The following is a 26431-nucleotide window of genomic DNA, read 5'->3' on the forward strand; positions in this document are numbered from 1 at the left end:
CGCGGGGGCGGCGGAGCGAGAGCGGCGGCGGCGGGAGCGGCAGCGGCAGGTACCGGGCACCGCACCGGGCACCGCACCGGGCACCGCACCGGGCACCGCACCGGGCACCGCACAGGGCGGGGGGTGCGGGGAGGGATGAGGGGCGGGGGACTGCCCGGGAGACCCTCCCCGCCACGGCAGGACCTGCCGGGTGGTGCCACACGCGTCTGCGGGAGCGGCGCGGGGGAGCCCCGAGGAGACGGGGATGGGCGCGGGGCATCCTTGGGGCGGTGAGAAGCCCCGCGGGGGGATGAGAAGCCCCGCGGGGGGATGAGGAGCCCCGCGGTGGGGCAGGAGGGGGCTCGGGGCTGAGATGAGCGGTGCGGGGAGGCAGCTCTTATCCCCGGCGTGCGGGCTTTTGTGTGCGCTCGGTGGGTCGGGGAGCAGAGCACGGGGTCCGTGCCGGCAACAGCCCGGTTGATGCCGCGGAGGGGGGAGAGAGTCACCGAAATGGCCCAACTCATTGAGATTTTCCGCTTGCGATGGTCCCCGAGGATGCTTCAAGCCTGTAACTGAAATTTGTTCGAACTGATTCACTGCGGTTTGGGCTTTTCCTTTTAGCGAAACCGTGTCTTTCTACGGTAAATTAAAAAAAATGCCGAGAAAAGGAGGAAAGTAAGGAAAGGTAGTAAAGTGGCATGGCAAAAGAATCCTTGCAACAAGAAAAAAATGTTATGTTAATGATAAAATAATCCCTGTTTCACAGGGGCAGTAACTGAAGTTGGAGAAGGAAGTACCAGGCAGGATGCTGAGCAGAACTGGAGCACTTTAGTCACTTGCCCTATATTACTTTTATAACCCATTTGTTCAAATGATAATAATCAAAAACTGTTATAATAAAACCATGGTTTTCAGTTCTGAGAGCTTAAAAGGCACAAGTGGACCTTAATCACGTGTTTGTTGCATTAACATTTTATTACCATTTTATAGGCTGTTTGGTTTTACTAGGCAACATGCTACAAAACTGGAGTTATCCTAGTCTGGCACCTCTTTTTTTAATATATATATTTCTGGGCTCCTACTTTCTGTAGTGCCACTTGGTTGTAAAAACACACATTAAAATAGCATTTGAGGCAGAATGAACACAAAGGAGATCTTTAGAAAAGTATGTCAGGGCTCTTGTAAACCTGCGAGAAAGGATGATGAAACTGCGGGGAGAGAGGGTTAGTCAAATAATGAAAAGGGAAAAAATAGTAGCTATTTATATGCAAAGAGGTCTGGCCTGCAAGCTGCCAAAAATGATCAGAAACTGAAGCAGCAGCCCTGTGCACTGGGTGGGCTGCGAGGGACAGACCACAGCCACCTGCCCAGACATGACTCTGCCGGAGCTCTGCAGTGTGAGATGAGCATGGTCAGGTGTGACAAGTGCCACCTGAAGCCCTGGGAAGTAGCCACTCCACTGACATTGCCTTAATTTGTCCTGCACATGGGGGAAACCCACTAAGTGGCAGTGGTAGAAACATGAAATGTGACCCTGGGGTGAGAGGTGAGGCAGGAAGCAGCAAATCCTGTCAGGGTTGGATATTCTTGGCCAGTGAAACCAAGAACTACCTGAGCAAGTACTCACTAGAAGTCTTTACAGAGATTAGAGATTTGCAGGCAAGAGGGAAGATGGGATCAGCCACTAACAAAAGAAATACCCAGCGGCTTAGGGAGATCAGCATCCAGCTGCTCAGTGCCTCATGATTTCCAACTCCAAACTCCTCCAGGCAGCTTTAATCTTTTTTTTTTTTTGTGTGTGTCTTCGCAGCACGGAGTATGCTGGGGAGGATTCTGCCCTCTGATTTGGGGCTTTACATCCTGTGGTAGCACAAAAAGTGAATCATGGCTCTGTTTTACGCTGCTCATTTTGCTCAGTCCACCCCAAAAAGCATCACTGAGCGCTTGTTTTACTTTCCTTTATTTTGAGTGTACCAAGCCCAGAAACCTGCCTTTGCTGATGAGCTTGGTCACAATCTGTGGGTGAAGGTGCTCGTATGCAAGATTGCCATACACTTTGCTTTACCATTTGGGTTTTTTGTCCTCCTCATGTGTTTCCTTGAGCTGCTGCCCACAAGTTGATTATTCAGAGCCTGGGACATTCACACCTTGCAGAATCCCATTAATGCAACAGTGAATGGTGGAAAAGCTCTGCACGACTCTGCACCCATGGAGCAGAGCAGAGCTGGCTGGTTGCTGGTGGGTTAGTGAGGTAAGGAGTATGATTTCAGGGGAAAGGGTCCCCCTTTGGATTTTGTACTTAATGAGTTGAGGTCACTGTATTAAGGAAATGTGTAGGAGTTACTAACCACAGGCTGTTACGGATGTAAGTAGCCCTGAAATGCGTCGATCTGGATTTCAGTAGCCACTCTGAAGTGCCTGTGCTTCCCAAGCACACTTAAAAAACACATCATCTTGGTCTGGTGAGGGGCTGATCCTTGTGCAGAGGAGCAGAATTTGGAAGCTGTAGTAGTCCAGAGCACCCCAGAGGCAGAATCGGGGGCTTTGACCATGGGGTTGGTGGCAACATGGCTCTCCCTGCACATGTCCCTTATCAGGTTTCCAGCTATCCCAGCCTCTATAGCTGTGGGATCTCCAGATGCAAGAGCTGTTCCTCTTCTGGAGCCACTCTCCTTTCCCTTTTCAAAACTGATTTATTGCTAGACCTCCCTGTGATATAATTAGTTTTGTTCCATCTTGGCCTTGAGTGACCTCCTGGCGTGCGAGTGGGGATGCTGAGCGGCAGGATTTGAGAACAAAGAGTTTCTGCAAACACGTTCTGGGAAAAATGCTCTGAGAGAGGTCAAGGACTTAACTGGTTTATGAATCCCAGACAAAAGCATCCATCCTACTTCAGTAGCTGGGATGAGTGATTGTAGACAAGTACTCAGAGTGGGCCACTAACTTTAGCAGATTTTGTGTCAGACCTCTCGTTATTATGGTAGAGAGCATGTGATGGGGCAGCGAAGTCTTTAATATTAACAGGGTAGTGTTAGTCTGACCTTAAATCTCTCCTTAGCCAGAAGTACCTCTAAATCTGAGATTCTACAATGTTGCTGCTGCCAAAAATAATGTCATTCCACCTCTATTTGTAAATGAGCTTGAGCAATGGGAGCATGTTAGTGCTGGGAAATACTCCGTTTATTCTGGTTCATCTTGTTCAGCAAAGTGCGGAGCCTTTCCAGCAGTTCTTGAAATTCTTGGAGCAGTGAAGACACTAGTCCCATTTCTCCCCTTGTGCTATTTCACTGGCATATGTAAAGTTACACTAAAAGTAAATTTAATTGCTAATGTTAATGGATATAATATATTGCTGTATGGCATCTATGATCTTCAGTTGTTTGAATTCCCAGAGCTTAGCTTGATTTCTTCAAGAAAGAAAAATGAAATGCTGACAAGCTTTGTTTAACCGTGGCTGCTGATTTGAAGGAAGTAATTTTCATGTTGAGAAGGCAAGATCAAACACTTTTTTTTCCTAAGAAATACTTTGACTTTGCAATGTTCTGACTGAAAAAAAAAAAATCCAAGGAAAAGTACTTTTTGACACTTTTATTGCTTCATATTTGTGGATTCAAGTGCTTTGGGTATGATGTGTGATAGGAGTTTATTTTTCTAGATGGAATTAAGCGATAAAAAAATATGTTAAGATTCTATACTTTTGATAAATGGTACCAACCCATGACACAGAAATAAAAAGTCCCCAAAACATCAGAAGGACATGGGCTCTTTTAGATTGTTCTGTTCTCTCAGAGCCTCCCCTTGAAAAACTGCATCAATCTTTTTAGCCTGCCAGACTCCAAATAAATGAGATTTGAACATTTAATTCAAGATTTCTTTTGCTTTAAAAGCCCCATAGGGAGCAGAATCTCAGCCCTTGCTGCAAGTTGGAGCAGCAGCAAAGCTGCTGTACCTTGCCTTGGCTGGAAGGGTTTTGCCCAGGCCTTTCCTCCATGACTGACCTGATCCTGCACTGCTTCAGCATAATCAGGACAGGGCAGATGCCACGGGGCTTTATGTTAGCATAAGAATTCCCAGAAAAAAAGGGATTTCCTCGCAGTGCTTTCAAAGCAACTTTAAGGTCTCCTTTGTATTTCTGGAGCGGATTCAGTCTCATGGAGGATTTAAATCTTTGAGCCAGATGTGGGTCTTGGTTACAGCAGAATCAGCCTTTTCTGGAGTCCCCATATAACCCTGACATATAACCTGTGATCCTGTTAGTGTTGCATATTCTCCTCTATTTGGCAAAAAACCTTGAAAAGGATATTTTAACATGTCAGAGAAACTAAATTGAAAGGAGCGAAAAGTAGGTAACCAGGCTGTGATACACTGATTATGTCTCCAATATTTTAAAATGATTTAAAATTTGAAATATTGCCTTTTTTCAAGAGGCAATAAAAAGACTTCCTTACCTACCACCACAAACCAGCCAATTTTTATTCCCTTGAATTCCCTTTTACTGTCTTTGAGTGATCTCGAGGACCCTGCTTGGATGCCTTGTGTGAACAAACACCACCATGGGTAAGCAGCAATGGCAGGATCAAGCCCATCACTTCTGATTAAACTCAGTCTTCAGTGACTCCCTTCAAGCTGATGACCAAGGACAAGGTTGTGTCCGTTTCTCTTGGCGCCTTGGGACTGTAGGTTGTGAGAAGAGTCCATACCAAGGAAAATAAAAAATTCCTGACCCAGAAATGGAAACCTCACTACGTTGCTGCATGGAAGCAGGAATCCCTTGAAGGCAGTTTCCAGATTTCCAAGTAAATCCATCCTCCAACAGCTGCTTGTCTAAGGCCGTGATTCCTCATGCGTGAGAAAAGGGAGGGTACAAGGTAGAACGTGTCTCCACACTGTGCATGGACAGCAAACCCCTCTGAATCCCAGCAGATGTTTTGGGTTGACACTGGGAACATTATATGCCTGTTTATTCCTTTATCTCAGGAAGAAACACCATTTGGCACCAGTTTCTCCCTGGCAGTCTGAATGAGTTAGTGACCTGGTTGAGCGTTGTCAGATGAAGGACATGCCAGCCTGCAGGAGGGGAGGCTTGCAGGGCCTGTGGTGCTTGCAGAGGGTGTGCACTCACCTCTGTGCACCTTCTTCTCCATATATTAGAACGTATATTGATGTATGTGTCTATGGAATTGCTGTTTCATACTGAGCTGTGGCTCTTAGAGAGGCCTGTTCATGCTGAACCTGTTCTCACCTCTTCTGATCAGGGGTGATTTTTGTTTATTTATTTAGAGGCAGCCAGCCATGGAAGACACCTGCAGCCAAGGACAGCACAGTCAGGGTTTACCTGCCCCTTTGCAACTTGTGCTTTGTGGCCATGCCTGAGGCTTTCAGTGCTTCCTGCAGTAGATATTTCCTGTAGTCACTGTAGGAACCTGCAGCGCAAGGAATCACCTTTGGAATGTATCTGAGGTTTCTAAGGAAAGCATCATTTCAGGTTGGCTTCTTCTTACCATCCTTGGTGGCAGTGGTCAGCAGCCCTGCACGCTGCCAGCGTGCTGATCTCATACTCTGTCCCACTCCCCTGTGGGTTCCTGCCCTTCATCTCATAGTTGCTGTAGTTTGTGGTTATGGTACTGGTTTGGGATTTTGAATCAGGGAATGAAGAGAGGTCATTCCTTTGGAAGTGATCATCACTTCCTCTCAATTACACAACAAGGATCTGCCCTCTTCCGAGAAATCCCCCAATATACCACAGTATGTCAAGATCTAGGGTATTGCATGATCAAATGAAAATTTCCTGCAAGCTGACACTGTGTTTATTTAAGTGGATGAAATATGATGAAGTACAATGCTTGTTTAGCTCATCTTTGCAGAGTAGATGGGGAGTATTTGGCGTCAGGAAACTTAGAGGCTGCAGATGCCGTGTCAGAAGTCATACAGCCCTGTGAGCCTGTGCACTGATCTGGACCAAATTCCCTGTGCCACGTCAGATTTGTGCTGAAGGGGTTAATTTTGCACCATCTGGCTTTATGCTAGATCAAATATTGTTTGTGTTGTGGTAGCCAACATGAGGCCAGAATAAGCTCAGGGTAATATGCTTGGCTAATCCAACAGAAATATAATTATCTGCCTGTTCCTACTCCAGATCATATCTGCAGTAATGGGTGATTTAGCAACACAAAATAGTGATTGTGGAGACAGGGGAGAGGGCTGAGGGCTGGAGCACCTCTGCTGTGAACACAGGCTGAGGGAGCTGGGGTTGTTCAGCCTAGAGAAAAGATGGCTCCAGGGGGATCTTGGAGCCCCTTGCAGCGCCTAAAGGAAGATGGAGAAGAACTTTTTACGAGGGCATGTAGTGATAGGACAACTGGGAATGGTTTCAAATGGAAAGAGAGTATGTTTAGGTTAGGTATGAGGAAGAAATTCTTCCCTATGAGGGTGGTGAGGCATTGGAACAAATTGCCCAGAGAAGCTGTGGCTGCCCCATCCCTGGAACTGTTCAAGGCCAGGTTGGATGGGCTTTGGGCAACCTGGTCTAGTGGAAGCTGTCCCTGCCCACGGCAGGGGTGTTGAAAGTAGATGGTCTTTAAGTGGTCTTCCAACCCAAACCATTCTGTGATTCTCTGGTGTGAGGGCTGTAGATGTGATGATCTCCTTGAAACGGGCAACAGAGAGACAATAGGAATGTCTAACTCAGATTAGGTACTTAGCTTTAAACAAGTCGTTAAGGGAGAAAAATTGCAGTCCTAGAGCAGAATGACTTCCTAGGGAGTTACCTGAGAGGCAGAAATTGAGGTGATTTAATTTTGCATTTTTCATGCCAGAGTGACTTCCTAGGTGCTAATCTGAGGTTAACCAAAACGGAACAGCTGGAGTTCTACTGTATTTTGAAGTATTGTACATTTCAAGCAGTGAGTTCATTTAAGTGCTGTCTGGGAGGCTCTGCTGTTCCTGTGCTTGGCAGGAATCTCAAGACTAATACCTAAGAGGATTAGAGAGCATCTCTGAATGTTAAACAAGATCCAGGCTAAGCGGTGTGCACCAGTGAGCTTGTGCTCCAGGGGCTGTTTGGGGAAGCTATTACTTGCTGGTCTGGAAAAAAAAAAAAGTGGGCTTGTGTGGGAAATACTCTTCCCTCAGCTGAATCCTTCCTGTAGATTCTGTATCTCCATGTGCTCATGTCATGGACTCCTGTGCTCACTGCCAGTGGTGAGTGTTGCAGGGGATCAGATGATCAGCAAGTTTCTTTTTCTGTGGCGCTTTTAGTTCTTCTCACGTGCTCCCTTCAGCTCTGTGTTGTCTGGCTTGAGTGAAGAATGGGTGGGCATCCAGCCCACCAACATAGGGTTGAGCTGGAGAACTTGTCATAGGAAGCTCAAGATAAAGACTGTCTTTACCTGGTAGAGCAATATGACCTTGTGGTACATGATTTTCCCTCTAGAGTCCACTTAGTACAAAGGAGGGTTGGAAGGCAATCATGTCTTAGGAAAAAAATGAGTTCTAGGTAGTTTCATGGTATCATTTCATCTGGTTTTCCCTTTTTTTCTTTTTCTTTACCTTCATACTGATCAAGCCATGAGGATGAACAAGAGTAAGTTTATGTAAACCATGGTAGTTGACAAAATTATTCAAATATATCTATTCTGAACACAGCATCCTTGTGTTGTGTCACACAGGATGTTGCATTTTTTTGCATTTTTATTGCTTCTATCTTTAGAAGCACCAAGAATCACTTGTCTCACATTCTTCATTTGGGTTTGGCTCATTTTGTTTAATTTCTCGTATCGTAAAGGATTTGCCTGAGTCTGCATCTTCTTCATGGAAACAAAGAAGGGACAGCTATAGGAACTACCTGGTAAGAGCTGACTAACTGCTCATGCAGAAACAATATCCTGAATATTGAACATTCTTAAATGGGTTGTAAGAATCTAAATGATGGAAAATAACACCATGCAGTGGGCAGGGCTAGGTGTTGGGAAAGTGCTGGTGGTGGATGTGGAGACACCCAGCTCCATGGACAGTGACCGTGGTGGAAAGTGCAGGGCTGTGCCAGCATGAAAACTTTTTCAGCATTGGTCAAACTTATGGGTAGGAAAAAGATATTAAAGCAAGAGTGACATTAGGGAGAGGGAGTGAGGCGTTATAGCATAAAAGACCTTTTTGTCTGGCTAATCTTTGCTATGGCAAAACGTAGTGTCCCAGTTAAATCTCCTTCGTGTGTTGGCACTGCAAGGTTTTAAAGATGGTCTGAGGCAGCTGCCTCCAATTGTACTTGCACAGATAAGCTGGAACAAATAAGCAGGCTCAGAAAATCTGGCTAGATTTATCTTCAAAGCATTTTTGAGTGGCTAATTGAAAATTATCCAGGCCACCTTCCTGATTTCTTATGTATTATTGCATTAATTTGCCAGCGAATGGAAAGCGCTTGGAAAACATAGGAAGGATTTGTGAGTGCTAAGCTTTACTATTTGGATTTTATTTAATTATAAATATATCCTTGGTCATGTGATAATTGAAAGCCAATTTCAACTGCTCTCTTCCCTGCTTCAGACTCCAGCAGGAGTTTTATTCATGTAAAAACACATCTCTGACATGGGAGATGGGCCAGGGTATTCCTATTGTCCTCTGCCTCTAGGAGCTTTGTCCCCCATCCTCCAGCTGTCCCTGCAGCGCTGATGGTGAGCACAGCATTGGGTGTACAGTCAGCTGGCTGCTCTCTAGGTGTGTTTCTCATTCCTGAAGCTTTCCCATGTGTGAAGTGCCACGCTGTTCCCGTAGGAATTGCTTACAAAAGGCTCCAGGCTGGTCCCCATCCTGTTCCTAGCAGTAGCAGCATCCTCTGTATTGCTGAACCAAAGGGATGATTTTTGAAAGTGTGCTAAAAAATGTAAGGTTCACACTTGGTGTGAGCTGGGTAAAGTTCCTCAGCTGCCAGGAAAACAATTCAGTATTGCATGGCAACAACTCACTCATCTCATGCTTACTTTTATCTCCTTTTAACTGAACCAGTGCCCTGTTCACAGAACTGAGATGTGGATTTATCTCACTTCTGGGAGGCTTCCCCATTCCTAAAGCAGTCAGTGGATTACACTTGATCCATACGGTGTTTATCAGTCATGAGAGAATAATACTGCTAATCCTCTGAGGCCAGACTATCTGAGAAGAATTCAGTGTGTGTTACCAAGAGAAGTTAAATGTACAAACCCAGGTGACTTTGTCCCTTTCTGAAGTAACATGAGCTTGGTACTTGGATGTGGACTTTCCCAAATTCAAAGTACTTGTTCAGTAAGGTCAGTCTCACTCATAAATTGAGGAAAATAAAGGAAACCCGTGGCAGCCACTGAACATCACCTGAGGCTGCTCCTCCCCAGTTTCCAGTACACTTCCTAATAATTTTTAATCCCCTATACCTGTTCCCTAGGAAGTATCTCAATGTATGCCATAGAACTGAAAAAAATTATTAAGTCTGCTCATAAACTGTGCTCAGCTATGGAAAGCTGAAGTTATGAATAGATGTTATTTGCCACAATAATACCATATAAAAGTCAAAAACCATAGCGTGAGAGGGAAGATTAACTATTATTGGGCATGTTTCAGCAAATGGGATTATTTTGCATGTCAGTTATGAGTTAATTTGTAACATTAATCTAATAGCAGTCTTTGGCAGAAATGCAAAATGTTTTTAATTGGTCCTGTGACTTTTTAAATGATCACCTGATGAAAAGCTTGTAAATTTTACTATTGATTTAATGCTAAATATTGGGGGGGAGGCTTTACAGATTTCATCAGGAAATACAAATCATATGCTTTCATTGCCTTGCTACTTGTGCTGTGTTGACTCGGTAATGTTGGCACTCTGGAACCAGCTGTACAGTGAGAAAAAAAAGAGAGCTGAAATCTTGCAGCAAAATGAGGAAATCTATGGCGGGGAGATAATAGCATTGGGACTGATTCAATGTAAGCAAGAAATCACAAGCTGAGTCATTAAAAACAGAAATGAATGGGAGGCAATAAATGGATGGCTTGGATGAATAAGAATGATTAGGAAGTGCGTGGAGTTGCTTGTTTTTTTTTTTTCCCTAAAGATTATATTTTGTCCTCTAAAGTGGCATATGGCTCCTGTGAAAGCCAATACCCACAGTGAATGTGTCACAGCCAGTTTATAAATACTTTAAGAGATGACAAGCAGCTCGGTGGACAGCACGGAGCAGGAGTGGGCTCCCTGCCCACAGCACCTGGGCACAAATCATTAGCTGAGATCCACAGGGGGATATCCAGGAGGTGGCTGTTGGGGCTGAGAAGGGTTTTGGGTGGGGGGAAGCATCTGCTGCTTGGAAATGTTTCATCCTGTTTGCTGTTAACTAGGACTAGCAGTGACTGAAGTTGAAGGGGAGGGTGATGTGGTCACCTGGGTCAGGTGGCCCAAACTCCTGCCACCAAGGGAATAAAACCTTTACTCTTCCCTGACTCATGAAATATCAAAATGTCAACATAAATTCATGAAGTATAAAAGGACATATCCCAGTGCTGGTAAAGAGACAGTAAGAGTGTTTCCTCCCGAGGGAAGGTGGGCCAGTTTGGGAACTCATGGCCCCTGGTTGCATCTGGTAATAACAGAGATGTGCTTTATCTATCTACTGAAATTGGTGAGAGAACAGTCAGTCTCCAGCCAGGAAACCTTCTTTACAAGTGCAGTCAAATGTAACATCAGACATGAGTCTGATACACATTTGATAGGGGCAGTGTGCAGCTGCAGTCAGTGGCTGCTGTGCAGGAGGAACGTTTGATTTACATGAACACGAGCTGTTCCTCCCCTTAGAGCCTGATTCAGCACCTCATAATCACTCCTGACTTTAACAGAGTGCTAAAGCAGTCTTATTTATTGCTTCCAATATTGCATCCAAAGATGAGAAACAGATTTAGAGCTGTAAGAGTCATAAGAACATTGGAGAGGCAAAAAAGGGAAAAAATAGAGCCTTGCACCAAGACATTATCTTTTTGTGCCAACATGTTACAACAATCTGTCTCTGCACCAGGATTTCAATGCCTGCAGTTAGTTTTTGCATTTAAATGTTGCACATCAAAGTTACCTGCACTGCACTCAGCCAACTAAGGTAGGAGTTACCTGGAGGAGTCCAGTGTGGAGCTGCAAAGCCGTGCCTTCCTTTTTGCCAGGCTCACCTGCTCTGCATCAAATTCATGCTGAAATCTGAACCCTGAAATAGTCCATGCACTCTGCTCCTCAGTCTGGGTAATTAAGATAAAATTTTGCAAATGAAAGGCGGATCTCATTTGTTTAACTTACCTTAAGGACCAGACCTGTTGTAGCACTACTGACCTGAATGTTTAATATTTGGTAGCACATGTGATCTGTCCTCTGCCCTTCTGGAGTGGGAACAGAACCTTGGTGCTGTTCTGAGCATCACCTTCTGCCAAATCCTCTTGTTCCAGTGCCTGCAAGACCTGCCAGTACAGGAAAGCATATCAGTGCTCGTGCACACCATTATCTACTCAGCAAATGTCAGTATTTTTTCCAGCAACCTACAGTTAAGTACTAACATCTTCACCAAAGGCTGCAATATTCCCAGGTTACAGCCATCTGAACGTGGGACATTTTGTCAGGGAAACAAATGCCCTTTCCCCCCATTCCCTGCTGCTGAGGCTGATTACCATCTCAGGGGAAACGTTTTTATAGGAACATCTCAAACAGATACTGGCAAAAAATATTGGGAAATACAGGATGCTTTGAAGATGCTCTCTAACAAAACATTTCTCGTATTTAAGACCAGTATTCAAGGGAGAACCTTATTAATTTCATCATTTATAGTTCAGCCAAGGTATTTAAGGAGAAATACTCTTGGTTGCTGGCACAGTCAGGTGCTGCAATGCACAGGAACTGGTTGAAAGAAGGCAGTCTGCATCAGTAATCAGGTTAGAGTCAGCTGCCTCTGCCCTCCAGCTCCCTCTGAAATGGCATGTAGTCTAATTAGTTGTAGAAAGGATTTTACTGAATAGTTGTAAACAGATCTGAGGGCTTGGAATAAAATCAATCTGACTGTGGAAACTTTTCAGGATAATTATAAACTGTTATTGGCAGAGTGTGAGAGAGACCAAAGGACTTTAAGCAGTGGGAAACGTGTAGCTGTGCGGGCTGCTCTCTGCAGGGGGAAGGAGAGAGATGGAGGTTGTGGGGGTCTAACCAGGCCTTTACCAGAGGAGAGATGGGGGGCTTAAGCTGCTGGGGAGACTTCCTCAGAGATGTGCTTTTTTTAATGCTCCTGAATGTTTTGTTCTTTTCTGTAATGTTAATGACACCTGAGGTACCAACATACCTCATGGTGGAGAGTACATGACCAGGTGAACTGCACAGGGAAATGCTAATGCTTATTAAAAAAAAAAAAAAAAGGGAAGAAAAGGAAAAATATTAGGGGTTTAAGCATGGTTTTATATAAAGGTATGTAAAAATTCTCTTTCCAGAGATCAGAATGCTCTTGGCTCAGACCTTCACCATTTCCCTACTGATGTAAGCTCTGAAAATTGCATCTCCTGGGCAGGCCAGTCCTCGCTGCCCTGTGAAGTTACCCTGGCCACCAGCCCACCTTGACCTGCTGCTCGACTCAGTGTTCCTGTTCATGGCAATGCCCCAGAATTCCACCAGAGAAAATGGCTTTTGTTTCACTCAGACTCTTGACTTCTCCCACCCGTCTCCTCGTCCTGGCGATGCCAGCCGGACCTTCAGTGCTGAGAGGGGGCTGGATGCCTGTGGCACCCCAGTGAGCAATGGCATCGCCTCCCCCGGTGTGCCCAGCCCCTCTGACTCGTGTGCTGAACCCCTCTGCTCCACCACCCCGGGAGAGGAGGAGACCCGGTTCGAGGAAGGGATTAAATATGTGTCGGCTGAAGGGGAGGAACTGGCCTGTGGCTGGGGGGCGTTCACCCCTGGCTGCTTACAGCTCTGCAACACGTCCAAGGGCGTCTTGTTCTTCCTCTGCGTGGCCTCCTTCCTGCAAGGCATGACCGTGAACGGCTTCATCAACACCGTCATCACCTCCATCGAGCGCCGCTTCGACCTCCGCAGCTACCAGAGCGGGCTGATCGCCAGCTCCTACGACATCGCGGCCTGTGTCTGCCTCACCTTCGTCAGCTACTTTGGGGGGAACGGCCACAAACCACGGTGGCTGGGCTGGGGGGTGCTGGTCATGGGCTTGGGCTCCCTGCTCTTCGCCTTGCCCCACTTCACCACGGGGCAGTACGAGGCACGCTCGGCGGCCGAGGTGGGTGTCTGCGGGGGCAACCAGAGCCTGCCGTGCTCCCAGGCTGCCTCCAGCCTCTCCGGCTACAGGTTTGTCTTCATGCTGGGGCAGTTCCTGCACGGGATGGGAGCCACGCCGCTCTACACGCTCGGCGTCACCTATTTAGATGAAAACGTCAAGACTAACTACTCCCCTGTGTACATTGGTGAGTGGGGCTGGAGGGGCAGCTCGAGCCCTTGGGCGGGGTGATGGGAGGGAGAGGTGGTTCCTCTGCCTCAGCACCCAACAGCCCACAGTGGGAACACCTCTCCTGGCACTGCTCAGTCTTTTGTTCCTGATAACGGGCAAGGTGGAAATCAGAGAGACGTGGCAGCTGCTGGGGAGGTTTGGATTATTTACTGGGACGAACTGTAAGCACAGCTGGGTATTTTTCCCCCCGCAGCTCATACCTTGAGGATCAGGAGGTGCCTCCTGCTCCTGGCATGGGGCCAGCTGGGGAGAGTCCTCTTGCCATGCCCTGGTGTATGGCATTAGCATCTCTGGCAGGCAGCCATGAGGCCATACCCCATCTGTGCATGGGGACACAGAACCACAGAATAGTTTGGGTTTGAAGGGACCTTTAAAGGTCATCTAGTCCAACCCCCTGCAACGAGCAGGGACACCTTCAACTTGTTCAGGTTGCTCAGAGCCCTGTCCAATCTGACCTTGAATGTTTCCAGGGATGGAGCATCTGCCGCCTGTCTGGGCAGCCTGTGCCAGTGTTTTACCACCCTCATTGTAAAAAACTCCTTTCTTATACCTAATCTGAATCTTTAGATCATCACCCCTTTAGTGCCACAGCAGAGCAAGGATGGTCACTGGGCTTTGGTCACTGCTGGTGCAAAGCACAGCCAAGAACAGAGGCTCAGCTCACTCCTCTGTATCACTGCTCACTTAGCAGCTGCCAGATACCCATAGTCCTGTTTGGTGAAATTGCTAAAAGGGTGATCTTTTAGCAATTCCGAAATTTATCAGTCTGCCCATGTTGTTGTAGAAGGCTGTGTAGTGTGGGAAGGAGATCACTAGGAGATCATCAGCAAGTTGATGGTCCTTCCATATGTTGTTGTTTAAACAGCAAACCAAAATAAGTGCCAGTGGTGCCACGTTTAGTGTAGACATTGCGTGTCATCAGTGGGGAGAGAACAGTGCTGCTTATCCTGCCAGCAGCTAGGATGTGGCAGCAGGGTCAGATGCATCCCTGCTAAATAAGCTGAACCAAATTTGCCTGCCCCTTGCTATAAAAATTCCCAGGCTGAATGCAAAAGTTTCCCTGGGACAAAAGCATGAGATGAAAACTCGTTAGAACTATCTGTGTTTGTGTCTCAGTGGTTTAGGGAGAGGGGTGTGATGTGGCCAGAGGCTGAGCAGCCTGCATCCAGGAGGGAATTGGGCTGGGGATGCTGGGCACCAGCAGTGCTCTGCAGCATCCCTGGCTGACACGCTGCTGGTTGTCTAACACAGCTTGTTTTCCCTTTCAGCTGTTTTCTACACTGCTGCAATCCTTGGGCCTGCAGCGGGTTATCTGGTAGGAGGAATGTTTCTAAATATTTATACTGAAATTGGCAGAGAGTAAGTCGTTAAAAAAAAATCTTGTTCCTTTCCCTTTATGCTCTAAGTTTCCTTTGGGGTAAAAAAAAAACAAACAAACCAATGATCTGAAACAATGACCTGGTGGCTGGGTGGAGGCGTGCCTGGGGTGTTTGGTGATGTGTCTGCAGGGGGGAGAGGCTGGAAGAGTGGTTTGCATTAGTGCTGCTACTGGAGGGAAATTGCTGACAAACCTGTCAGCTTAAATCCTCCTTCACGCTGCACTGCCTGTGCTAATGAGGCTACGAGCAGCAGGTGAATTTTTTGAATGAGTTCCCTGATGAGCAGTGCTACCAGCAGTGCTGATGGTCCTCCCAGTCATCCCACCAGGATGCTTAGTCCCTCCTTGCTTTGTAGTATTTGTAATTTATTCTTGTTTCCTTACAGATTCTTTGGCAGATCACAGAATCATAGAATGGTTTGGGTTGGAAGGGACCTTAACGATTATCTAGTTCCAACGCCTCTGCCATAGGCAGGGACACCTTCCACTAGACCAGATGAATGGATTAAAAAGGGGAAATGGGTTTCCAGGGGAAGGAATGGGTTATTTGTACCAGTTTTATTGCAAAGTGTGGTTTTAGGGTGGAGCAAGGATCTTAGCAGCCCCCAAAGCACAAATGAAAAGGGGTGAGGTGAATGTATAAGCCAGAGATGAAATGAGAATTAAATGATACAATTTCCTGGGCTCATTAAGTGGTCAGACAGGCAGGAGGCAGTGTGGCAGATCACCACAGGGGAGCCAGAGCTCGGTTTCCTTCCCTGTCACCCCCTCCCTGTGTTCCCCCAGCCCCTGCCAGCCTCAACAAGAGGCACACCGAGCTGTCCTGCTCTGTTTCCAACCGCCACCTCTCTCCCTTGTGCCCTTTTGGCTTCGCTTCCCACAGGATCGGCATCTCCCCGGAGAACACGCTGTGGGTGGGGGCGTGGTGGATCGGCTTCCTCGGGGCCGGAGCAGCCTCCCTCCTCATCTCCATCCCCATCCTGGGGTACCCCCAGCGCCTCCCAGGTACGTGGCTCCCCCAGGGCTGGGGCTGGGACTGCACTGCTCGCGCCTGCCTTGGGGCTTGCATCCTCATGCACGTGCATAGCTGGGGCCACAGGGATAAAGGAAGAACTTCCAGTGCTTAAGTTGTAATTCCCAAAATGATTTCACCGCCTTGGCTTTCCATCTGCCTCTTTTACTGCTTCTCCCTTGCAGCTGTTGGTGGAGGGAGGATGTCACGTTGCATTTTCCCTCTGCAAATCCTCTGCTTCAGTAGCATCCACATCCCGTGTCTGACACGCTCCCTGTTCCTGTTTGCCTCTCACTTGCAGGATCTCAGCGATATATTGTTATGAGGGTGTCAGAGGCTCATCAGATAAAGGATGGGAGCCACAAAAAAGCATCGGATCCAGACTTTGGGAAAACAGTTAAAGATCTGCCTCGGTGAGAAATCCACCTCATGCCTGAGGTTCGGGGAGCCCTCTCCAGAGGAGAGAGAGTAATGGGCCCAGGTTGAGCTTGCTTTTAGCCCTGCCAGCTCGAAGGTTTTGCCCATCTCAAGCAATGACACTTCCTTACAGAGGAGGTGCCAAAATGCCTGGTCCTGTCAGTGTCTGGTGGCTCTCGGTGAAGGGGCTGAACCAGAACTGGTGCTGGGGATCCCATGGGAGAGAAGGGGACAAGGGGCTGGTCCCATCTGGGGTTTTCGGAAGCTCACATCCATGTGTGCAGATCCACCTTCAGCCCTGTGCCACACACTGAGTTTCACTGAGAGTGTCTTGATGCCAAGCTTTAGGTGACAGGAGATGCCCAGGCATTGCCAGCTCATTCCCTCTCCCCAGCAGCATTTTGTCTGCCTGTTTGCTTATGCCTGGCCTCACCTGGCCCAGTTGCGTGTTTTCCAACATCTCCTCCTCCCCAGCCCCTTGGGGCTTTTTGCCTTTCCTCTATTTTTACTTATGTTAGATCCCTGTTTGGCCTTTTAATGAGAAACGAGATGAAACAAGGCCCCCTGATTCTCACAGCTCCCTTCCAAATCCAGGGAACAAGATATGCCGCACTGTAGCTTTCAGTTCCCTTTCTCTTTTATTCTTAGTTTCCTTTTTTTTTTTTCCCATTTGCCTTCACATCTTCCAACCACCTTTTATGTGTTACTACTTCTTATCTCTCCAGCAAGGCAGTGACACAGCAACTTGCTTAATCCCTGAGCTGCTGCTTGGCTGAGTGGTGCAGGCGAGCAGGCTTGGACCCAGCGAGGTCTGGTAGGAGGTGCTTTTAAGGAGTTCTGACTGGGAACAAGCCAGTGGCCAAAATAAAACGTGGTCTTTTAACCTGGAAACTTCTGCAATAAATCTTTTGTGATTTTTTTTTTTCTGTGTTGAATTGTATTTAAGTGGAGGGCAGGGGGAGAGGTGCTGCTTTGTTTACAGCTTGGGGTTAGCTGGCATTCAGGCTCTGGATGTTACAGAGATACCTGGGTATCAATTCCTTTTGGAGCTTGCAGTCAATAAGGGGCTTTTTCTTTTTTGTCTTTCTCCCAGGACCATTTTTAGGGAGGAGATTGTATCCGTGTGTGACGGCTGCTCCATGCAAAGGCAAACACTCAGTGTTGCCAAACCCCAGGCTGCTGCCAACAATTATTTCTGAGCTGTAGTTGTGGTGTTGCTGTTGTGCTGGCAGAGGAGGGTGGAAGCAGGTGCTCAGTACCAGTTTTCAGCACCAATCGATCTGTGTTGTGTCAACACAGTGACTCACATCGGTCTGGAATTCTTGGAGACTTTGTAGGAACTTTACCAGGGGTTAAGACAGTTTTATGAAGAATATTACATTGAACAGATTTCAATACTGTTATTAAATGGCATTCTTGACTGGGTGCCATTTTCCAAGGTCATGGCTTATTCTCCGCACGGAAATTAAATTCAGAACCTGCATTTAAATAATGATAAGGTTATGACTAAAACCAACACAAGCAGAGAGGGGAGCAGAGAAGGATGAAATTCAGTGGTTGATGCTTTTCTTGCTTCTCTGGAACAAAGCTCCCACTGTTTCTTGTTGAAGGCTGTCTGACAGCAGGAAAGGAGATAGTCCTCCATTGGGAGCATCTTCTTTCACCCCTCGTTCCTGAAGAACAAATAGCTGAAGGTGGGCAGCCTTTATCAAACAATTTAGATTAGTCCAGTCCTTTTCATCTGAAAGCAAAAACCCAACAGACTTTTGTGGTCCCTGGTTTTGATTAATAAAAGGGAAGTGCCTTAAAGGCTTGCTATTCTGGAAACTTGCATTAAAAAGATCACATCTGTGCAGGCAGCTCTTGGGGACACGTGGACCAGGCTGGAGAGTGAGGCCAAAGGAACACTCACTGTTCCTTTTGTTTTAGGAAGGGATCTTGAGCTACACATTTTCTTACAGGATGGACAGGAACAGTCTCACAGAGATAAGCAGAAATACTGATGAAATAAAATGCTGTTCCATGCCATCAGGTCCTTTCTAAGTGAGGTTAATGAGTTGCTGTACTCACAGTGCTGCCTAAGAGCAGGAGCTTACAGGAATGTAGCCCATGCAGCTTAATCCTCTGCCCTGAAGAGACTTCTGTCTTAACTCTTGGGTTGAAAAGCCCTGATAAAATAGCATTTTCCTTTCTCTGGTTCCATATGATTGCTCTCCTGGAATAACCCCTCCTGTCAGAGCAGAGGGACGCAAACAGAAGGCATGTAGAGCTGTGCCAGGAGAGGAGGTGAGTGACAGGGTTTGTGAGGATCACTCACTTGTCTGTCAAGCTCTGATCTTCAACATGAAAAGCTGTGGTCAATATTTCACTCATCACTCTTGGATTAGGTGCAGGATGGGACTTTGTTTTGTCTCATGGCTTTACTGCAGCTTCCCTGCCCTCTGTTCCCTTGGTGGTGGTGACAGTAGGTGTCATTTTATGCTGGAAATGACCCCATTGATGTGCTATGAATAAATTGCTATGAATAAATATCCATCTATTAATGACTCATTAGGTTGTGTCTGTACTCTGTTACAGTCTGAGGTGTCCTGGGCATGCCAGGGTTTCTCAGGGGAGCAGGTTCTGGTTATACAGGTGGTCCCAACCTACTCAGGAGAACCATTAAGTGATGAAAGAGTTCCTATGTGTGCCCATATCAGTAAAGATTTGGAGAGTCAGCTTTTATACGTGATGGGATTCTCCTCTGTGCGGTGCTGAGCCTCCTGAAATCCCTGTGGCTGCAAAAACTGAGGACAATCAAGGCTGTTCAATAGTTGTGTGGTTTCTGGGTGTGTTTAAAGTCCTACTGATAGCAATGAAGAGGTCTATGTTGACTTTAGTAAAGTTTTATGTGCCATAGCTGCTCACAACTACGTCTTTTGTCTTCAAACAGATTAAATTACATCAGTAAATTTTTACTCAAGTGCTGAAAGGAGTTCCTTCGCATTTTTTTACCTGCAAGTCTAACCTGACAAAGGGCACAAAGTCACACTAGTGCCAGGGAATGACTCTTTTCTGTAAAAAGGGGAAGGAACTGTCCATTTTCTGCATCAGCCGCAAGGCCCACAAGCCTTTTTTCACTAAAAGATTAGGCTTTGTGCTTCCAAATTAAGCATAGCTGAAAAGATCTGGAAAATAGTTTAGTAAATTAAACTAATCCCAAGAGCCACACAATGTTTAGTATTCAGCTCCACGTAATCAAAGTGTAGGAATGTGTGGTATTTCTGTGTTTGAGCTCATTTGTTCTTTCGATGTAATGAAATTCCCCGTTTGATGTGAGCAAACTTGCACAAATCTGAGGCTGAGCCTCAGCACATCTCTCACTCACTTGTTCTGCAGTAGGTTTTCTCTGATCTCACACCTGCTCTGGAGCAGGAGTGGTAAGTGACTGTTCCTTTCTGTTCAGTGAGCATCCCTGTTGCTGCCATTGTTGCAGGATGACCAGGTCTGTGCCCATCCCAGAAATGGGATAACCTGTGGCACCGGTCTGAGCTTGGCTTGGGGAAAGTCATGCAACAGAATTTCAAGCTCGTTACAAAACGTCCCCTGCAAAGCAGTGTCAGCCCTCTTAGTCCAATATCCGAGATAGAGAGAGATAATTGAGACCATCCCATGTGCCTGAGGGCCTTTCTGTGTCTCAGAGATGGAATTGTTGCTGGATCTGCATATAAATTACACATGGCAATTTTTCAGGCATATCTACGGCATATCTACTAAATCCTGGTGGGTCAAAGTAAAATGTATTTACTCAACTTATGCATTAAGCTTCAAGTAAAACTGTGCTTAGATTGTGGAATAAAGATTGCTTTCGACTTTTTGGTGGATATAAGGTGTCTTGGAGGTGTTTCCTCCATATAGAAAGGCTTGCTTGGTATTTCCCCCAAGGTTATAATTCTTATGAGGACATGGGTACACGAGTAATGTGTGTATGTGAGGATGTAGCACTACTTTGTTCCCTGCTCTTTCTTGAGTCAGGAGTCTCAAGATACCTGCCATCACGGCCTAATAAAACCTTGAAATGGTTGAGATTTAGTGAGGAGTAATGTCCTTTCAGTATTGCCTCGTTTAGGAATAGAAAATACTCAGCCTGACCCTAAAAGATGGAAAATTACTGCTGAAATCATCCTTTTGGAAGTCGTGGGTGCCCTGGGTGTGAATTATATCACACACTGTGACATCTACTCTGTGCAGGTACATAGGGACAGGTGAGGGTACCCTCAGCATCCTTCCTTGGCTGGTAGGACTCAATAAGCAAAAGTGGAGAAGATCCCTGCTCTTTCAACCCCCAATTAGCTCCCTTTTGGTATTTTTTCTTTCAAAGATATGCAGCACGATGGGATGCTGCCTCATCTTACATGTGATCCTTCTGACCTAAAGATAGGGACAGACCTGAAGTCAAAATGTGCCACAGTGATTCAATTCCAATATATTTGTCCTTCCCAGATCAGTGCTGCTACTTCTGAAGAACCCCACCTTCATCTTCCTCTGCTTAGCAGGAGCAACCGAAGCCACCCTCATTGCTGGGATGTCCACCTTTGGACCCAAATTCCTGGAGTCTCAGTTTAGTTTAAGTGCCTCTGAAGCTGCTACGTTTTTTGGTAAGGAAACCACGTTTTTGCAATGTTTTCCCATTTTGCCAACAAATAGAAGAGCACTTTAGCCCATTTAGAGTGGAGACAGATGCTTTGCAGTTCATTTACAGAGCTGTTATCCTCTTCAGCTGTTAGATAGGATTATTTTCATCAGCACATCTCCACCAAGTGCATTTCCAGAGCTGTATCTACTGACATCAGGAAGAAATGTGGTCACTTCTGTAGCCGTCTGTTACCCTCTAGAGGAAGGCAAAATAACTGTAGTGTGTTCCTCCTAGTGCATTACCAGGAAACATTGACTAAACATTTCCTGTAACGAGGGATGTCTGAGCTGGGGGACATATTTTGTCAGCACCCAAAAACTGGGAGGATCCTCGTATAGCTGCTGTAACACAGACCAAGGAATTGGTCTCCAACAATCATCAAGGCTCATGATGTGCTCCTGAAAGAGTCAGTTTTAAGATTTCTGGGTAGGAAGAGCTCTTTACCAGGCTCAAGCCATGTTACCTGAGCTGTTACAGAGGACCAGCTACTATAGCAGCGTCCACTGAACTCCCACCAAGAAGCCACACAGCAACCAAGGGGTCCTTTATATGCAAGACACGCTGCAATTAATGTATTCAAATATGAAAACTCCTTGCTGACATTTCTAAACTTGCTTGTGGGTTTTTTCCCCTTTTTTTCCAGGTTATCTGGTCGTGCCAGCTGGAGGGGGAGGCACATTCCTGGGAGGATTCCTTGTGAATAAATTCAAACTCCGCTGTTCAGGAATCATCAAATTGTGTTTACTTTGCACAGTGACAAGTCTGCTGGCGATATTAATTTTTTTTATCCACTGCCCTAACATGCCAATGGCAGGAGTAACCCAGACGTACGATGGAAGGTAACAACAACCATCCCATCTGTCTGTGCAGTGGGGCCCTGGTCAGAATAGAAGGACAACTCCAAACACACAGTACTGGTGGCAGTCTCATGTGATTGTGTTGGGGATGAAAGTTGGTGTCTAGTCAGTCCTACAGGCAGATATTGAGGGCGAGACACAGAAAATAGATGTCCTAATTTTTGCAACTGGATGGAGTTTATAGAAGAGACTCCCTAGTTAGTAAGGGAGGGGAGATCAGCAGCACCAGAATGTAAGATACTCCACTCTTCAGTTGCCTTCACAGTGTCCTCCATCTCTAGCCAGTGGGATAAACTGGACCAAAACTGGGAATCTCCTCTCCAAATGGAAGTGTCACCCTAAGAGCTGGTCACTTAAACTCCCTTGGTAGCTGTGGGAAAGAGACAGCTCCAGGGCACAGTTTAAATTGGGTGAGATGAAACCCTTCCCAAGCCTGGCTTTATGCTCCTGGGGTATCCACTGCAACTCCTGCTGTCTCCCCTTCTCTTTCTCTTCCTCTACTCATCTCCTCTGGAAAAATGCTGTTCACTGACTGCTCCTGTGTTTCCCTTAGTGCTTTGCCTGGTGGGCACCTCAACCTGACAGCAGCCTGCAACGCCAAGTGTGGCTGTTTGCAGGACACCTACAGCCCTGTCTGCGGGAGTGATGACATTATGTATTACTCTCCCTGCCACGCTGGGTGCAGAAAAGTGTCTGAAAAACTCAGGAATGGCAAGAAGGTATGTCTGAAAGCACTGTGTATTAACAAGGTGGTGGCACATCTTTGGAGTGATTTGGCTGGCTTTGCAAAACTGTCCACAGGTTTGAGCTTTGCTACAGATCATTGTAAAAGTCTGGGGCAGGATGGATGCTCTCTGGTACAGAGGTCACCCTGCTTTGCTTCTCTCATTATATCAATCATCTTTGCCTCATTCTGGGTCAAACTGTGCTGAAATCCAGGGTAAATCACCCAGGCAGGCAGGGAACTTGGTAGGCACCTAATTCCTGTTCTAATGCTTATTTTGGGTCTTCAGGGAACATGATGCACCTCCTCATCCTTCCAGCATGTTACTCATAGAGCCAGACAGAGGCTTAAGAAGGGTAGAGATGATATTCTGCATTCAAAGACTGCCTGGCAGAGTTAATTTCTCTTACTTAATGACCTACTTTGAAACAGAAGTGTGTCAAGAATGCAGCTTGATTTCCACTTCCCTCCATTCCGGGAGTAAAACCAGCTGTTTTCTGCCCTCCCTGAATTTCATGATTTTTAAAGCTTTGACTATCACTGTGCTCTCCTTGGCAGAACACTCACCAGCCTTTTTTTTTTCTCCAGGTCTATCGTGAGTGTAGCTGTGTCAACAGAACCCTCCTGCCCGGCCCTGGCGATGCAGAGGCAGGGAAATGCACCTCGTCCTGTGCGAAAAAGCCCTTGCTCCTGTGCTTCATGTTCGTGGTCATCCTCTTCACCTTCCTGAGCAGCATTCCTGCCCTGACTGCCACTCTGCGGTAAGCACGGGATGGCCTCAGCTTCTGCCACTGCTGCAAGAAGCCTCAGCATCCACCTCTCCACTTTATCCTGCTGGCTCAAGCCATGGGGAAGGTGTGGTGGGAACCACCTCACCTCCAAGCTGGCAGCCTGGAGACATCAGGACTAATCCCTTCCCAGTCTAGCTGGGAAAGCAGATTTTAGCATTGGAAGCTTTATCCTCTGCCATGTTTACAGCAGTGGTGGGGGCACATTGCACTGGGGTGATCCTCAGCCTCCAGAGGGGTTGGAGGTCCCGGGTGTGTGGGATGTGGCATTGTGGGGCAGGGAGGTGCCAGGCAGCCTGGCAGCATTTCTAAACAAACCCCTTGTGTTCCCCAGGTGTGTTTCCGACAGGCAAAGGTCCTTTGCACTTGGGATCCAGTGGATTGTGGTGCGGACACTAGGTATGGAGCAGAGTGAATCTGAGCACTGGTGTGGTCTGCTCGTTTTGTGGAGTGTGTACCAAGCTGTCACCTAAGAATAAAACACATTGGGTTGGAAAAGAAGGGAGTAGGACATGCAGTGATGAAAGGAGGATGCTTTCTTTTGTTTGCTGTCATTCAGAAAAACCTAATTCCCTTTTGCATGTGATTTGCAAACTGAATGGAGGGTTCTGTGACACATCACAGGTGGAAGAGGAGCAATGTCCTGGCAACATGTTCTTATTTTAAGAAAAGGAGCAGATGTATTGAAGCTCCTGTGGGTGTCTTTTGGCTCTTGTGCAACATGTAGGTCAGGATGGTCAAAAGACCTGCTGGACTCTCAGATCTGGAAATCCAGTGTATTTTTGATACCTTGTGGCTCTGGGTGCTGCAGGATGAGTTTTCCTAATCATGGTAGCAGCAGAGTCTGATGCTTTTCTGCAAACACCTTGTGAGTTACAGGACTGGTGTGTAGGTGCTGCCCAGACTGAAGCTCCACTTTCTCTTCCCACAGGAGGCATCCCTGGCCCCATCGCCTTTGGATCCATGATTGATAAATCCTGCCTGCTCTGGCAGGACCAGTGTGGTGAGCAGGGCTCTTGCTACGTTTACCAGAACTCAGCCATGAGCAGATACACCCTCATCGCTGGACTGGTCTACAAGGTGAGGCTGCCAGTTAACTCCACTCTCTGATAAAGCAAGCAGGTCTTTAGGAGACAGCATTTTTCTCTGGGAGACAATTCCACAAAATTCGGTTGCCCTGATCCGGCCTCCCCCAGACGAAATTAAATTTTTACATGAGAAATGTTCTCAGGGAAGTCAAAAACCCCGTTTCCTTCTCACCAGGTAATGGTGCTCCAGCCACCATCATTCTCTTAAATTCCCATTATTTTCTAGGTTTACAGCTTGTTTTGCGCCATATGAAATATCTCCTGCAAACAGTAACCAAAGTGATTTTTGCTAGAAATGGAGTAAAAGACATAACTGCAGTGTGTTAGTGAGAGTGAGGGATGGCTTTTTGAGCAGGTTGTAAATAACCATTCCCTGACCACTGCTAGAAAATAAGAGCTTAGAACTGTGGTTTTTATTTATTAGCAGAAAACCATCATTTTAACTGCTCCCAAACAAGCAGTTGCCCTAGATAGTAGTGTTTAGCAGTTGCTGTGATAAAGAGGCTCTCAAAAGCCTTGCAGCAAAGGCCTCGTGCAGCACTGTGCTCCAGATGTCTATGTGGGGATAATTCTCACTGTCCCATTGCCATGGGGCCCAGCATCACCTCCTCCCCAAAGCTTGGTCAGCAAATCTCATTCCAGGTGTGGGATAGGCACGAGGTTTTGTGGGGAGCAGAGAGTAACGGGGTGTCTTTGTGGCTGCAGGTGCTTGGGACAACCTTCTTTATAGTCGCCTGTTTACTCTACAAACCCCCGCCACCGGAGTCGGCTCCAGGCAGCTCGGATGCATCCGAAAATGGCAACAGTGACCTCCAGGAGCACAAGCCTTCACTGCCAGCTGAAGAGGATATATAGTGCTGTACTCGTGCAAGTGACTATCTCAGCCTCAAAAATACAATGAGAAGACGTTATGCGGTCCCCAGGGGTTTTTAAATTAACAGTAATATTATAACTTTTTTTTTTTTAGCCGAAGATAAATAATTTAATTAACCACTGGTGTGCTTTGCTGTTTCCTTGATGGCAGAAGCACATTTAAAATCGTGCGCTGGTGCCATATGCAGTTATTTAATTTTATTTAAAGAAAGGGCTACCGTAGCTTTATTCTGTGTCTGTGACAAGCGAGGACCGTGTTCTCCACTCGTGGAAATAAGCACCAGTAACTCCAATGGAGCATGTGGGGTTTAAACCACCAGAGGATCTGGGCCCTAATATCTCAATTGTAAGGCCAACTGTAGCAAAACTTCTGTTGGGACTTCCCAAGCCTGGAAAGAGCACTGCTCTCCTGCAGTCTGCATTGCAGCCAGGACAACTGGCCCTCAAACTGCTGTATGCAAAGCAGACAGCCCTGGCAGTGTCCTCCTCCTTCCTGTGACACAGCATTCTCTGTTTGTCCAGGAGCAGGTTCTCTTATTATGCAAGTTCCTATTACCATGTGATGGGAGATAGGTTTGAGAGGTGATTTGATTAGCAAATCCATCAGGACACTAGGGCAGCCTTCCCCAGAGCTGCCGAGCACTGTACACTCACTGCCTCACTCATTGCAGGGTTTACACCGTGGTGACACTTCATTTTCTTTCTTGTGTTGTTTCAAAGTGATGCCTTTTGTAATGTACTGTGCAAAACTTGAACTTCTTGTTGTTTGCTGGGTGTGGGAAGACATGAGATACAGATCTATGCAATGCTTCTCTTTGGTTGTTCTGGAAAGACGTTGCAGTTGGGTAAATGGAAAAGTTAGAGTGAATTTAGTTTGCCTCTAGACCACTACCTTAAGGGATAGGACTGCCTCGTGGGAAGGGGATGCTGACTTGTAACTGGCCTGCTTGCAAGTGGAGAGGGTAGTGTTCCCAAAGTGACCTTTGAATGTGCACTTGCAATAGTGACCAGGAGCTTTCTGTGGGACAAAAGTAGAATTTGGGCATGTTTAGGTCTGGCTTCCCTCTCAGTCCAGATCAGGCAAGGTTAGTGCTTGGTCTGCCTGTATTTGCACAGCCCCATGATCTGGGTACATCTCCAGGGCAGG

General features: G+C 46.6%; 1 protein-coding gene across 1 annotated transcript; it reads left to right on the plus strand.

Annotated features, from left to right (window-relative positions):
* SLCO4A1 (solute carrier organic anion transporter family member 4A1) lies at positions 1-26431 on the plus strand. Its single transcript, XM_032705271.1, has 12 exons — positions 1-49; positions 12448-13428; positions 14741-14831; positions 15734-15855; positions 16164-16275; positions 20762-20916; positions 21598-21793; positions 22365-22530; positions 23124-23296; positions 23658-23722; positions 24255-24403; positions 25117-26431. The coding sequence occupies exons 2-12, from the start codon at positions 12603-12605 to the stop codon at positions 25264-25266; spliced, it is 2205 nt and encodes a 734-aa protein (XP_032561162.1). The 5' UTR covers positions 1-49; positions 12448-12602; the 3' UTR covers positions 25267-26431.

This window comes from Chiroxiphia lanceolata, chromosome 17 (genome assembly GCF_009829145.1).
Source record: "Chiroxiphia lanceolata isolate bChiLan1 chromosome 17, bChiLan1.pri, whole genome shotgun sequence".
NCBI classification, from domain to species: domain Eukaryota; kingdom Metazoa; phylum Chordata; class Aves; order Passeriformes; family Pipridae; genus Chiroxiphia; species Chiroxiphia lanceolata.